This window comes from Triturus cristatus, chromosome 11 (assembly GCF_964204655.1).
Source record: "Triturus cristatus chromosome 11, aTriCri1.1, whole genome shotgun sequence".
Classification (NCBI taxonomy): domain Eukaryota; kingdom Metazoa; phylum Chordata; class Amphibia; order Caudata; family Salamandridae; genus Triturus; species Triturus cristatus.
In genome coordinates this window covers 1,052,846,541-1,052,860,682 of record NC_140594.1, presented here as the reverse complement: position 1 = coordinate 1,052,860,682, position 14,142 = coordinate 1,052,846,541, and the positions used below count along the sequence as shown (strand labels likewise).

At 50.8% G+C, this 14,142-nt stretch overlaps 1 protein-coding gene across 7 annotated transcripts in view; it reads right to left on the bottom strand.

Moving 5' to 3' along the window:
• Positions 1 to 14,142, bottom strand: part of MCF2L2 (MCF.2 cell line derived transforming sequence-like 2) — a 2,345,299-nt gene that overhangs the window by 104,726 nt on the left and 2,226,431 nt on the right. For all 7 annotated transcript variants that reach the window (XM_085635348.1, XM_085635350.1, XM_085635347.1 and 4 more), the window contains one exon: positions 11,595 to 11,666. In XM_085635348.1, the coding sequence (XP_085491474.1) occupies positions 11,595 to 11,666 (72 nt within the window). The remainder of the gene's footprint in view (positions 1 to 11,594; positions 11,667 to 14,142) is intronic.

Genomic DNA, 14,142 nt, shown 5'->3' with positions numbered 1-14,142 from the left:
ACCCAGCCAGCTTGCCGCATGCAGTAGCTGCCCTGGCCCTTGTGCCATGCCAGAGTTTGTACTCTGCGTTCAAGCGTTGCACCGCATGTACAAGTGAGTGCTATTGGCTTTGACAGGACTCCCTTTCCAAGCCTGCCTGAAAGCCGCTGCAGCCCGGGACCCCTGAAATCCCAGCCGGCCCTCACCTCTGCTGTAACTCGCTCTGGTTTGTGGGGAGCCACGCTGTCTGCACCTTTGCCATTTTTTTAGGTCGAGGACTACCGGTCTGCCGAAAGGCAGAACCGGAAGTCGGAGATTTTATTAGGTCGAGGACTACCGGTCTGCCGAAAGGCAGAACCGGAAGTCGGAGATTTTATGACTTGGAGAAGAGGGGCTTTAACCCGCCCCTCTTTTCCCCTGTTCTCCATTGGCTGGCCTCGTAAATACTGGCCAGCCACTGGAGAAGAGGTCAGTCATTCCAAACAGGCCCCGTCCTTTTCGGATCGGGGGGCGTGTTTTTTGCGAGAAGTCTCAAGGAGGAGACAACAGCAAAACACGCCCCCGAATCCGAAAAGGACGCTGCCTTTCTCCGAGGCATTTTTGCTCTGCCTCGGAGAAAGGCAGTGGTGTGCCTTTTGCTCTGCCTTGTTATTGTTCACGTTGCGCTTCACGGAGAAGATAGAGATGTTGTAGGCCCTGCCCGATGCCAACGCCCGCTCTGATCAGTGTGTAAAGACTCTAGCCACCCTCTTCAAAGGCATTCCTTGTACGTGAAGAGAAATACACAGGTCTGTCCTTCGACAAACGCTGTCCTCGAGTATAACACTTGCCATTTCATTTTACGAGACCTAACAAAACGAAAGTGATTTCAAATCAGATTTTTTTTTTTTTTTTTTTTTTTTTTTGAAACCGTTTATTGCATCCATAAAAAGGTTACAGGTATGGGCCTACAACCGCACGGCCGGCCGCTAAAGCATCACAAATATAGTACATACAGACAGTAAAGGTCTCTCAGCGGTGTACAGTAGAAACACAGGAGTAATCAACGGTGCAGGCCTCACGGCGTCCTGCCACAGAGTACGGTTTCATTTTAAGGACTAACAACATCAACAAAAAACCACAACCGCAAGGCAACCCGAGATTCAAGATGACAACACTTGCTCCATAGTGGGGGATCCAGACTGGCAGGAAAGATCTGAAGAGGGGGATGGGAGGAGATCAAGGACTGGGGGGCCGCGTGCCCGCGGCCGAGCAAGAGGGTCCAGCTAGGGAGACGGAGCAGGCGAGGCAGCCGGCAGCTGTGGTGGCTCACAAATGCCCCCACGATAGGCGTTCCAGGGGCCCCAGATTTTCACCCACGCCCCAGGCTTACCCCTCGCCACATACACCACCCTTTCACGGAACATACACCAATCCATGTGCTCTTTCCAGGCCGACACCGCAGGGGGCCTCTGGGATCCCCACAATTGAGCAATATCACGTTTCGCTATCATGTATCCCAGAGTCACCCACCGCGTCTGCGGAACCGAGTAGTCATTCGGTTCCCATACATTCAACAAGCACCTCCTCGCTTCGGGCAGCAGCGCTACACGCGTGACCACACGCAGGACCTCATGCACACCACGCCAGAATCGCTCCACCTTCGGGCACTCCCACAGTATATGCATAAAAGTCGCCAACGCACCACATCCACGCTTACACAGTCCGTCCATGGCAAAACCCATACGTAGAAGCCTCGGCCCCGTCACGTAGACCCGGTGAAGAATCTTGAGCTGGACGAAACGAAGGCGAGCCGGGATGGCCACCTCTTTCGGAGAGGCCACCGCGGACATCCAATCCTCGTCGTCCAGCTCCAGCCCGTCGGCCACCCAAGCCTCGCGTAGACTAGTTAACAGGCACGATCTATCATTAATCAGCTTCTTGTATATGAGGGAGATCGTGCTGTCCGGGACATGGCCATCCAGCACTCTGTCCTCCAGGGGGGAAGACTCCGGAATGGATGCAACATCCGGGAAGACGGAGCCCAGCGCATGGCGGACCTGCAGGTACCGAAAGTACTCACTGCCCTGCAGCTGGAACTCCGCCTGCAGCGTCTCAAAAGTTTTGAATCCCCCCCTCGTCCAAAGATCCCCCACTGTGCTGATTCCGATCGTGTCCCACTTCTCGAAGCCCTTCGATGTCCACAGGGAGCCCAGTCTCTCAGAGGCATACAGTGGAGACGCCCGGGTCAAACGGTCCTTCCACCCCATAGCTGCATTAGCCGCGTGCCAAACCCGCACCATTACACGCGTCGGTCCCGTCAGACGGGAGTCAGGCGCACCAGAGTACAGCGCTCGATTGTAATCGCCACCGGGCAGGAGCATCTTGTCCATCTCGAATGCCGGGTTCAGGGCGGGCCCGTAAAGGCCATGATTAATTGCAGCTAGCTGGGAGGCCCAGTAATACCGTTTAATGTCCGGGAGGGCGACCCCTCCATCGTACCACGGGAGCGTCAGTTTAGCCAGAGCAATACGCGGCCTCCCGTCCCAGAACAGGCGCCGCTGAAGGCCCTCCACCTCACGAAAGTAGCGTGCCGGGACCATATCCATAGTGTTCTGGAGGGCGTAGAGGAAGCGCGGCAAGGACATCATTTTAAACAAGGCCGCTCGACCGAGCGGCGAGAGCGGGAGACGCCGCCAGCGCACCACATCCTCCTTCAAACGCTGGAGAGGGGGCAGCAGATTCCGCTCATAGCGGGCCTCCGGGTCAAGAGTGATATATATACCCAAGTACCGGAAACCCTGGGAGGCAATCTGGATCGGGCAGTCCCGCGGCAGGACCGGAGCCTCCCCGGAAAGCACGTAGACGCAGGATTTCGCCCAGTTAATGACTAGGCCTGAGTTGCGACCGAAGGAGCGCAGAACATCAACTAGGACGATCAGGGACTTGCGCGGGGAGGCGAGATACAAAAGGATATCGTCCGCGTAGAGGGACACGCGGTCCTCGTGCTCGGGGGTCCAGCGGAGACCACGGATGGAAGGGTGCCACCGCAGCCACTCCGCCAGGGGCTCCAGGGCCAGGGCGAACAGAAGAGGCGACAGGGGACAACCCTGTCGCGTGCCCCGCCCCAGCGCGAACGGGGTCGACACACGCCCGTTCACCACCACCTGCGCCATCGGGCCCGAATATAGTAATTTGACCCAGCTGATGAAACCCGGGCCGAACCCAAACTTCGCGAGCATCGCCCAGAGATATGGCCATTCGAGCGTATCAAACGCCATGGTGGCGTCCAAGGACGCCAAGATGGCTGGCTCCCGCACAAATGGGACACGCGCGAGCACGCCGTGCAAGCGCCGTAGATTAAGAGCCGTATTGCGGTGTGGGATAAAGCCCGATTGGTCTTGATGGACCAAATCGCCCACCACGCCAACCAACCGGTTAGCCAACACCTTGGCGAGGATTTTGGGCTCCGCGTTCAAAAGCGAAATCGGCCGATAGGATGTGACCCGTTCACGGGGCTTCCCCTCCTTGTGGATTACCACAATTGTGGCCAGACGCTGGTCCGGCGGGAGGGAGCCCTGCGAGTGGGCCGCGAGGAACATCGCTCGCAGGTGGGGTGCCAGCACATCCGGGCGTAACTTATATAGCTCAATGGGAATGCCATTGGGGCCCATGGCCTTGCCGGATGAAATCGAGCGAATAGCCGAGGCAATTTCGTCCGAGGTGGGAGGGACGTCCAGCGAATCTCTGTCTTCCGCCGTAAGGGAGCGGAGTGCAATATCCCGAAGCAGGGCACGGGAGTCCGCCTCCGAACAGGGAGAAGCAGGGGAGTAGACTCCGCGGAAATAATCCGCGAAACAGGAGACAATGGCTTCCGGCTCCGTGGCACACGCACCATCCACACTCTCAATCAAAGGCACCACTCGGCTCGCTCTCTCTCTCTTATCCAACCACGCAATCAATTTACCGGCCTTATCACCCACATCATACAAGCGCCCCTGCTGCTCTCTACCAAGGCCCCTGGCCGCCTCCGTGACGAGGGCCCGGTAGGCCGCCTGCTTTAACTGCAGAACATGTAACTTGGCGTCTGTTACCCCGTTCCCCAGGTCACCCTCCAATTCCGCAATCTCGGCCTCCACCCGGGTCACCTCCTCCCGCTCACGCCGCCGGGCACTGGCAATAAAGGAGAGGGCCTCCCCTCTAAGAACCACTTTGAAAGCCTCCCATAGGGAGATGGCAGATGGGACCGACCCCACATTCTCCTCAAAATAGCGCTGCAAGGATGTGATCAAGTCGGCACGAATGGTGGGGTCGCGCAGATACCAGGCGTTAATCGGGGCCACCCTGCCATCCCCCCTCGGGAAGACATCGAAATGCAACAACAATGGGGAGTGGTCTGAAATACCCCGTGCCAGATGGCGCACCTCTCCCACCCTCCCCGCATGGGCCGCTGGGACAAGGATGTAATCAAGCCGCGAAAGACTACCATGGGCCCCCGAGTGGAAGGTGTATTGTTGCAATACGGGATGCTTTAAGCGCCAACAATCCACCAGGCCCAGTGTGTCTAAAAGGCCAGGCAGCCACGCCTGTGCCCGGGGGAGGTCCCTAGGGGGATGGCGATCCATAGATCCAGAAACAACCGCATTAAAGTCCCCTCCAACCACCAATAGGCCACTCGGAAGTTCCAGAAGGAGGCGCCCCAGGTCCGCAAATGTAGTGGCCTGTAGCCCAGGCGGGACGTACACCGACACAAAACTGAACACTCTACCCTCCATACGTCCCGCCAGAGCAGTGTAACGTCCCCTCTCATCGTGGTGCACCTCATCAATCTCCAACGGGAGCGAGTTCCTAACCATAATACCCACCCCCCGCGAGCCTGAGGTGAAGCCAGAGTGGGCCGCCAAACGATATCCCCTCCGATTCATTGCATGAAAGGTGTTACCTATAAGGTGCGTCTCTTGCAGAAAGACAACATCTGGGGAAATACGTTTTAAATACTGCAGGACCACACCACGCTTAATCCTATCCCCCAGGCCGTTAACATTCCATGACAACACAGTCAAGTCCCTACCCCCCATCATACGTCGAAACAATCGGTCGTCCCCCACCGAGCAGTCTAAAGACAACAAAACAGTCGCAGGATTGCCTTGCGGTACGAACAAACAACACACCCCCCCCACCCCCCGGTCCCAACAAAACTCCCCCCTCCCTGCACCCCTGCATGAGCCCAGACAGCCCCCCCAAAGTGCAGTGTGCCTGTCGCCCCATAGCTAAATACTAATTAGTCCCCCAGAGGAGGAGGGAAGCCCCCAGCAGACCCCACATGACCTCCATGGGAGGGGAACCTACAGAAGCAGTATGTGGTGAAGGAACAATGTCCCGAGTAAGGCAATACAGTCACCCCTCAATTCTGAACCAGCGGGCCCTCCTCGCCAGCTGCGCTCCCCCCACCCCCCCGGCCCCGATCCCCAGGCAAGGTGTCCAACCAGTCCCCAGCCGCCTCGGGCCGGTCGAAGAAGTGCGTGCGACCATCCACCTCCACCCGCAGCTTAGCCGGGAAGAGCATTGAGTACTTAAGATTTAGGTCCCTTAAACGACGTTTGATGCCAATAAAGCTCTGCCGCTGCTTCTGGACTGCCGGGGTAAAGTCTGGGTAGAAGTTTACGTCCATGTTGTCCAACCTGACCGGTCCCTGTTGCCTGGAGGTCTGGAGGATGGCATCTCGGTCCCGAAAATTAAAGATTCGGGCAATAAGGGGCCGCGGCGGGGCACCGGTCTTAGGGCGGCCCCCGGGGACCCGGTGGGCACGTTCCACCGCAAAAAACTTACTCAGCCCCCGGGGCTGGAGATGGGTCAGGATCAAGTCTTCCACGAAGAGATCCGCCGCCTCCGCCTCACGTCCCTCCGGCACACCAATAATGCGGATATTATTCCTCCGGGCGCGACCCTCGGAATCCTCCAGTCGCCGGTCCATCAGGGCGCTCGCCTGGCCAAGCCGGCGCACCTCCTTCTGGAGGGCCACCACGTCAGTCGTGAGGCTCGTTGTGGTGTGGGTCAGGGAATCGACTCGGTCGTTCGTCTTTGACAAGTCCGCCCTCACAAGGCCCACATCCACCAGGACCGAGTCAATTTTTTGCGACAAGGTATCAAAACGCTGGTCCACTGAGGCCTTCAGTTCAGCGATGGCGCCCATGACGTCCCGGAGGGTTAGATCCACTGGATGGGCAGGTGTCTCCGTCGGTCCCACCGGGGATGACCGCGTTGTCTCCGGAGAACCCTTTTGGAGCGTGTAGCGGTCCATACTATTGGCCTGGTGCGCCGTGCCACGGCGGGTCGTCTTCACCTTCGCCCGGTCGCCATCTTGTTTGGTGGCCATGCTGGCCCTTCCACCGTCGCGCCAAGATCTCCAAACGGGCCGTCACACCAGATCACGGGTGTCAAGGGGGCGACCACAGAGCCGCGGGTCGACCCACCGCCGGCGGGCCAGCTGGGTACCTGGACAAGGCCACACCACCGCACCCCGCTCCGCGGCCCGACCTCGCCAGAGAGCAAGGAGGGCGCAAAAGCGAAAGTGAAAGTGCGGGGTGCGCGAGTCGCCCAGCCCCGCTCGCCGCTGTTATTCACCTTGTCCCCGGATCGCGCCACTACTCCAATCCGGGGGGCCGGCGAGGAGAAGGCCGCAACCTTCAGTCGATGTTCCCACCGGTGTTCGGGGTCCGATTCGAGCCCAAAAAACGGGTAGTGCCTCAGCTCGGGTTCCCCGACACAGTCCCCTTAACAAGGACAGGATATTTCCAGGATTTATTCAGGAGGTCGCGGAGGTCCTCGGGAGCCTCGCACCTACGCGGCCATCTTGGTTGCGCGCTAGGCTCCTCCCCTCAAATCAGATTTTAATTGATTAAACCTAGTCCCTGGTCAAGGTTTAGCAAGACACACGCGTGCCCCAGAGGAGCACTGCACACCTTAGCTGACGACAACATGTGAGCATTTCAAAGCACGGCAACGTCCAGGGCACGGTGGGCGTCACAGACCTCACCCTGAGTGGAGTCCGCCATCCGTGGCCCCTGCTCAAAGGGACAGCATCTGAGCAACGCCTGCGTGTTTTGACGAAAGTGACATTATCAATCCCCGGGCCCAAGAAGACAAGACATTCATTTAACATAAGCCCCTCCTCCAAACACACACAACACCAACAAATGTTTACAGCTAAGCACAATAAAAAAAAACAATGCCACTGGTTATTTTTTTTCTTTCTTTAAAGACGGATGTAAGGTTTAGTTGTTCAAAACCTGCAGTTCAAATAAATGCATGTTTAATCAATGTTATGTTGCTGTATATGCGTAACCACGCGCTGGGGGCGTGGCCATTAACCATCTATACAGAAACCGAGCATCTTGCAGTTATGGCCAGCATATATGACGTTGCAGCTCAGTGGCAAGTGAAGTTTAAGTTTAGCTCACTTATTCGGGGCCCTTCTGGGGAAGGGGGTAATCACGTGCCAGTGCGCATGGGCCACCGGCCGCCAATAAACAAACAGTGCTGTGCATTGTGAAGGCGATGCAGCAGCGCGGAGTGCAGCGGCCCTAGACAGCTGCACGCTGCAGTCCGAGGCTCGGTCACTCCCCCTGGCTCGGGTTTGGAAGGATGGGGACGGCAGCTCTGCCTCCAACTTTACACTCTGCGCTTCTGAAAACAATACCGGAGCCTGCGAGTTCCCTCCAGCTCCCCCTAGTCCCACCTACCACTTCCTGTCAGGACCTTGGGGAGGGGGCAGACGGCCAGCCTTCCTGCCTCACTCACCATCAATAAAAGTAATATCAGAGGGTTTGGGAAATGTACCAAAGCGGACGAAAACAAGCATTTACAATGCAATGGTCTCGGCATTGGTAAAGTTAGAGCTATTGGCATTGCTCATGACATTATTTTTGTTTATGTTTTTGTTTTTAAACATTTAAAGAAACGGCATTGTCATGAGCAATGCCAATAGCTCTAACTTTAACAATGCCGAGACCGTTGCATTGTAAATGCTTGTTTCTAATCTTGCTTTCATTTTCTCTAAATGTGGCTATTGGCTGCTTGTCACTGAAAAACATAATATAAACAGCAAATAACTAAGTAATAGAAGAAGAGCGAGAGCACTAAAAACGAAAAGGAAAGAAAGAGATCAAGCGCGGCGCGCAATTGTACGGACAGAAGATGTGCACACTGGAATCGTATATTCTAAAAGGCCTCTGCATGGCAGAGCAACGCATGCACTGCTTTCGCCAGGCCGAGACCTAAAAATGTATTGTTGACTGGAGCCTGGTCTTTTTGATCCTCAAGACAACACATCTGATTTTCACACTTTCTCCAAATAGTTATTTTTTCGTAAAATGACTGTTATCCTGAAGTGCAATACTCCCATTATTTTAACAATTTCTATTTTCTCTTTGTCATAAATATAGTGAGTTAAGGGAACCTTTCTCTCTTGCACAACTGAATTATGGGATAGTGAGAGTAAAGTATTGCTTCATTTAATTTCATAACCGTAACAATAACAATTGTGTACAAGTGCAAGAGACCTAGACATAGAGCAATGTTATGTTATACATTCTGTATTCCCACCAATTGTATTTTCTACCTACCCCACATTTGTGGGAGACATGAGAAATGTACCTGCTGACTATTGTTTTGTTACTTATGTTTTTTTGTTATCTTAAATAAAAATAAAAACAATTAAAAAAAAAACAATTGTGTACAAGGCTGATTTCAATCTTGTTCTGTGAATGTATTCTTTTTTTTTTTTTTTTTTTTTCTTTTTAAAAACCTTTATTTTGGTAAATGCACAATACACAGCGTCTGCCTACAACCCCTCGGGGCCGGCCGCTATGACATATCAGAAAAGGATAAAAGAAAAAGAAAAAAGAAGAAAAAAAAAACCAATTGGGCAGAGCGCCGTTAAAGCAATCTCTGAGTGAAAAGTACCGTGTAGACATAGAACAATAATGTCAGGATAAGAAAAGGTTTAATTTTATGATTTTGTCGAGTACAATGTAGTGAACTACGAAAAGAGTCGAAGCTGATCACTGACCAGGAGAGACATCACCGTTCACGGAGCACCCAGAAGGAGGCGTTATAAAGGAAGGCATTTGTAAGGAAACAGGTGGCCACCATCCAGGAACTAAGAGCAAACGCTATACCACAGAATGATAGAACACAATAAACTCCCTACTAACACTGAACCCCGACCCCGAAGAAACAAAGAAACATAGAAGAGAAAGAAACCGAAGAAGAAGAGAGAAAGAAGGAGAAAGAGGGCCATAGAGACAAAGAAAAGACATAAAACACATCCCATCCCCCCACCCTGCATACCAGCGGAAGGCCACGGCCCACCCCCCCCCCAATAGGCATGCCCGTCGCCCCAAAAGAACCCCAAGTGGGAAAGAGAGTCCGGAGAGTGGGAAAGAACATCCCAGTCTCCGACTCCCAGAGAAGGCAGGAGGAGGAAATTTTACATACTCCCGGTCACCACCAGCCCCATAAACATCCCCCACCCTGAGTATCATCAGCACAACTGAAGTAGCAAGCAAAGCAGCAGGTGGGGAGACTCCATTCCAAATGTGCGAATAAATCAGATAATTAGCAGTCCCATCCTAGTCCCCGCCCGCCAATACGTACAGCAAACTAAAGGAAATCGCCCAGCCCTGGCCCGATCCTAAGTGGCCCCACAGATCCACCCCCGCAATCAACAATAGCAAATTACACGCATGCGGCACATCAGATACATAGACAAATATTCTAGTCCGGGTCATGCCAGGCGGTCAGGCAGGATCATCAAGGGAGGCAACATCAGCCCTGGCCAGAACGCTGAAACCCCACCAAGCATGGCCACCGCTGGGAGTGTATCTCAGGCAGAACAAAGGAGCAAGATGGCCGCTCCCGGCACAGAAGACGCAGAGGAAGAGGAAGCGAGAGTTCCCAATCATAGACCATCACCACATCGATAGTGACCAACACAGTTTTCCCCACAGAACGGCACACACTCCGGCGATGTTGAGGAAGCCGTGGCAACACTTGCAGAGGCAGAGTCTCAGCTTGTAAAGTGGAAGGGAGCTTTGTATCTGCAACTTTGTCATTAAAAGAACACTCGACACTGTAGCCAGGGAGAGGACATTCCACAGTATCCCCCTGTCGCCACATTGTATCCGCCTCGAAGGGAATGAGAGGCATTGGGGGGTCAGACAACCGCAGTAGTTCCCTGGATGGCATAGCGACATCGATCTTCCGCTCCAGTTCTCGAGTGTTTTTCCACAGTGTCGCCCCCAAGTCTTCCAGGGCTAGAAGGATATCACTATAGGTCAGGTCTGCTCCCCGCTTCAGCGTGTCGGCAGTATGCAAAGGCGCCGCCGGGACACCCTCCAGCTCGACAGTAGGCAGGGCAGCCTGCGTCAAAGATATGGAGGCTTCCGTCTTTCCGGCGAGGTAGACCGGCACCGCCACCATTTTTGCAGTCAGCCCACATCGGAGAGGTGAGGGTGACTCCATTGGGCGGAGGAATAGCATTTAAGGCAAGAAGAGATACTGCTCGCTATACGGGGCTCACACGATGTGAGAGCCCTCGGCTGTATAGCAATGCGGGTGGTGGGCGCTCTAAAACGGATACCACTCTGACCGCTGGTAGCATGACAAAGGAAGGTTAGCCAGCCCGGACCCAATCATACAGGAATTCTCTCCGTCGCGAAGAAGGCTCCGCCAAGCCGCCCACTCCACAGCCGGTCACATTTCCCCAGGCGCCGGTCCGGCCCCAGGTCGTCTCACCGTACGTGATAAGCGGTGTCCGGTGGCGGTGGTCGGGCCAGAGTGCGCGGGCAAAGTCCAAAGTCGGCAAACTCTATGAATCCTCGACCAAAAAAGCCGGCGGGGACATCGGAGGAATGCGGAAAGTGTCAGCGCATTCGTGGTTACATTTGCTCGCGCTGTAGGCAGGATTAAAGATCAGGATGTCATGTAAACAGCAGACGGGCTGCGGAGCCGGGAGCTCAGACGTCCTATCCGTCCGCCATCTTGGCTCCTCCGCCTGTGAATGTATTCTTGTTGTTTAATTTATATGCCAATCAAAGTATAAATTAATATCTGCTGGTGTAGAGAATTAGTCACACATCAGTCACTGAAGACATAGGAATTTATGGATGATGTGGCATCTCTCACTATAATACAGTAGCCACTTATGTCAGCTTGAGTGTTAGTTCCAGTGCCTCTACTTCCCATCAGGTCATTAAAAATGCTGGAAACTCACAAAATATACAACTGCCTGGGATGATATATTAAACCTTGACATAAACTGGGTTAATACGTTGACCTAAGATAGGTGGCTTAATGTATTAGTATATCAGAAAAGTGGGTTTAAGGTTCTTTGAAAAAAACAAATTTACAGAAATGTTTTATTTTCAAATGAACATATATTAACTGACAGCAATAAATGTGCATGAAATTCATAAAAATATCATAGCAACAGAAACAAAAATATTTTCACGATTAAAACACAAACACATAGAGAAGGCAAAAAGCGTAATATATTATAAATACATATAAAGACAGTTAAACTCTACAATGTTGTTGTTAAGACTAGAAATGGTTAGGTGCATAAATGATTGTACCTTCAAATCCAAAGGGAGTTGGGTCGCTCTTAATTTCATGTCTCTTTGCTTTGACATCAGGGCCAAGGGGACCTGTTGGAAATGTAAAAGACACACAATTGATGGACGGAATGCAGACCAAATCAAAACATTCACCCCCAGTCAAGAGATCTGGGTTAAATCCATCATTCTTTTGCTCACCATGCCACTCCAGTTTAGACCTGGCCATATGCAAATCAGTCTTGACCCTGTGCCTCATGGGAACAGTCCAGCCCGAACTGCCAAGCCAGGTCCTTCCTGGACCGGAAACAAGCATCCTAGGACTGGTTTCGGGGTTTCACCCCTCTTCAGCCAGGATAGCTTTATTCCAGTGGCACAGTTGGAAATGTATACATATAAAAGTATATAAATACTGTTGAACTTAACAGTATTGTTATCATTCTGTTCATAAAAAAACAAATTGTCCTAAATGTCATTTAGGTAGGACTCCACCCAATATAAGATTGTATCAAACATAACATAACATAAGAAAAGTGTTTGGTAATCCCAGATGGCTAGTGGCTATCACAGGTCAAAGAGGACCAGATCTATGGTAGGCTTTTAGGACAGGTTTAGAAATTTTTACAACCTACAATTATAATGGAAGTGGTTATTCAGTAAAAGCTGATAAGTGCTGCAGACTAAGAGCAAGTGGCCAAAAAAGATAGGGGCTCTACGCCTTGAGCACAATAGGTCTTTGACGAAACCTATTAGACCGGTGCTCCAAGTTTACGATTCTAAAGTGGTAAGCTCTGCATTGTATGGCGTAGAACTTTGGGGTTAGAGAACTTGTCGAAACTAAGTTTATGTGAAAATAAGTTCCTGAGAGGCATTACCAATCTCCCACAAAGTACACCGCTCTGTCTGCTGTTCCATGATCTTGGGAGGAAACCTCTCCAGGATATTGCAAAGCTACGCACTGTGTTATATTGGCGTAGATTGTGGACAACACCGGAATTGAAACAATATGCTGAAGGTTTCATGGATATTATAAAAGCTGATACCTTTCATAAAATGAGTTGTTTGTGTGGTGTGAATGAAATCTTAGCTAAAATTGGAATGTCGACACTTTGGGACGAACCCACTACAGCCTGCTTTCCAACTAAGAAGGTATTAAAAGAGAAATATTGGGAGATGGTTATTTTAAGTGTCTTTAGTGCCAGTAAAGCATCCTCCTTAACAGGTAAATTCTTGGAATTTAAACCCATCTCGACCTATGAACCATATTGGGGTACTGTCACTAAACCTTTATACAGGAAGCTTTATTTTCAGCGGAGAGTGGGTTCGTTGCCACTAAGGTCTTTTACTTCGAGGTGGACTAAACTTGGTGAGAGTAAGTGTCCTTGTTGCTTGGCCCCCAACGAATCTGTTGCGCATATGTTATTTGCCTGCCCAGCCTACGAAAATCCTCGTAGAGTTTGGCTAAGGCCCGTATGTAAGCTTTTGGGGACAAGATGTAGTCTGGCAGCTGAAAGAATATTACGTACGAATATTTTATCCCCCATATTCGTAGCAGTTGCCAAATACCTAGGATGGATGTGGTTAATTAGGGCAAAGTCCATCGTTATTTAAAAATGTGCCTTGCTAAACTGTGTTAAACTGTGTTAATATATTTTTATCATCATGAGTTTTAAAAATATGTCCTGTGAAACAGTGCTTTTTATATTTATTGGGTTTTAGCCAACTTGTTTAATCATATATTTTTTTTTTATTACTGTTTGTTATGAATTCTATGAACTTTGTCTATAAATTATTTTGCGCTATGAAATGATTGTGTTAAGTCAGACAAACTGTGAATATAGAGTTTTGTTTAGGAAAGTATGAACCAAGGGGATATATAAAGTGTAACCACTGTCCAAATAGGCTTTTATATATAATTGAATGACACTTTTATTGTAAATATTATAATTTTGATGTGCTTTTATGACGATGTGTCGAATAAAGCTGGTTTGGATTGGATAGGTTATTTGTTCACATTTGAAAAACCGTTAATTGATTAACCCAGGGAGATCTGAAGGACTGGTATTCCACAATTTGGCTACAAGCAAGCTCAAGCATCCTTCCCCTATCATGACAAGTTTTTAGGTAGACTGGAAACCATCATGGCTAATCTGCATTTAAAAATAATGCAAAACATTTGTTTTAATTCTGACTTTCACAGAGCACCAGTGCAAACTATGTCAGGGTCAGGGTTATTCTATAATTGCAGCGGGGTTTCAATTTTATGATATCCAGGTACAGAGAATTCCCTGAATCAATCCTGGAGTTCACAATTGCTCTTACTAGAACTAAGTTTACTTGGCATCAGATCAATATTTTTTTTACAGACAAGAGAGTAGAAAAGCAGCGGATTTCATTTAGCATTTACTTGTTGGTTCATTGTTAAAAATATATATCAATGTCGATACCAAAATTCTTTATTTGTACTTTAAAGCCTGGGGGTCTGGAGGCAGCTGAAGGCAGCAAGGGCACAGCTAACCGGGATAGATTTGGACAGGTCGGAATACGCGGCAGTCATGTTGTAACACTA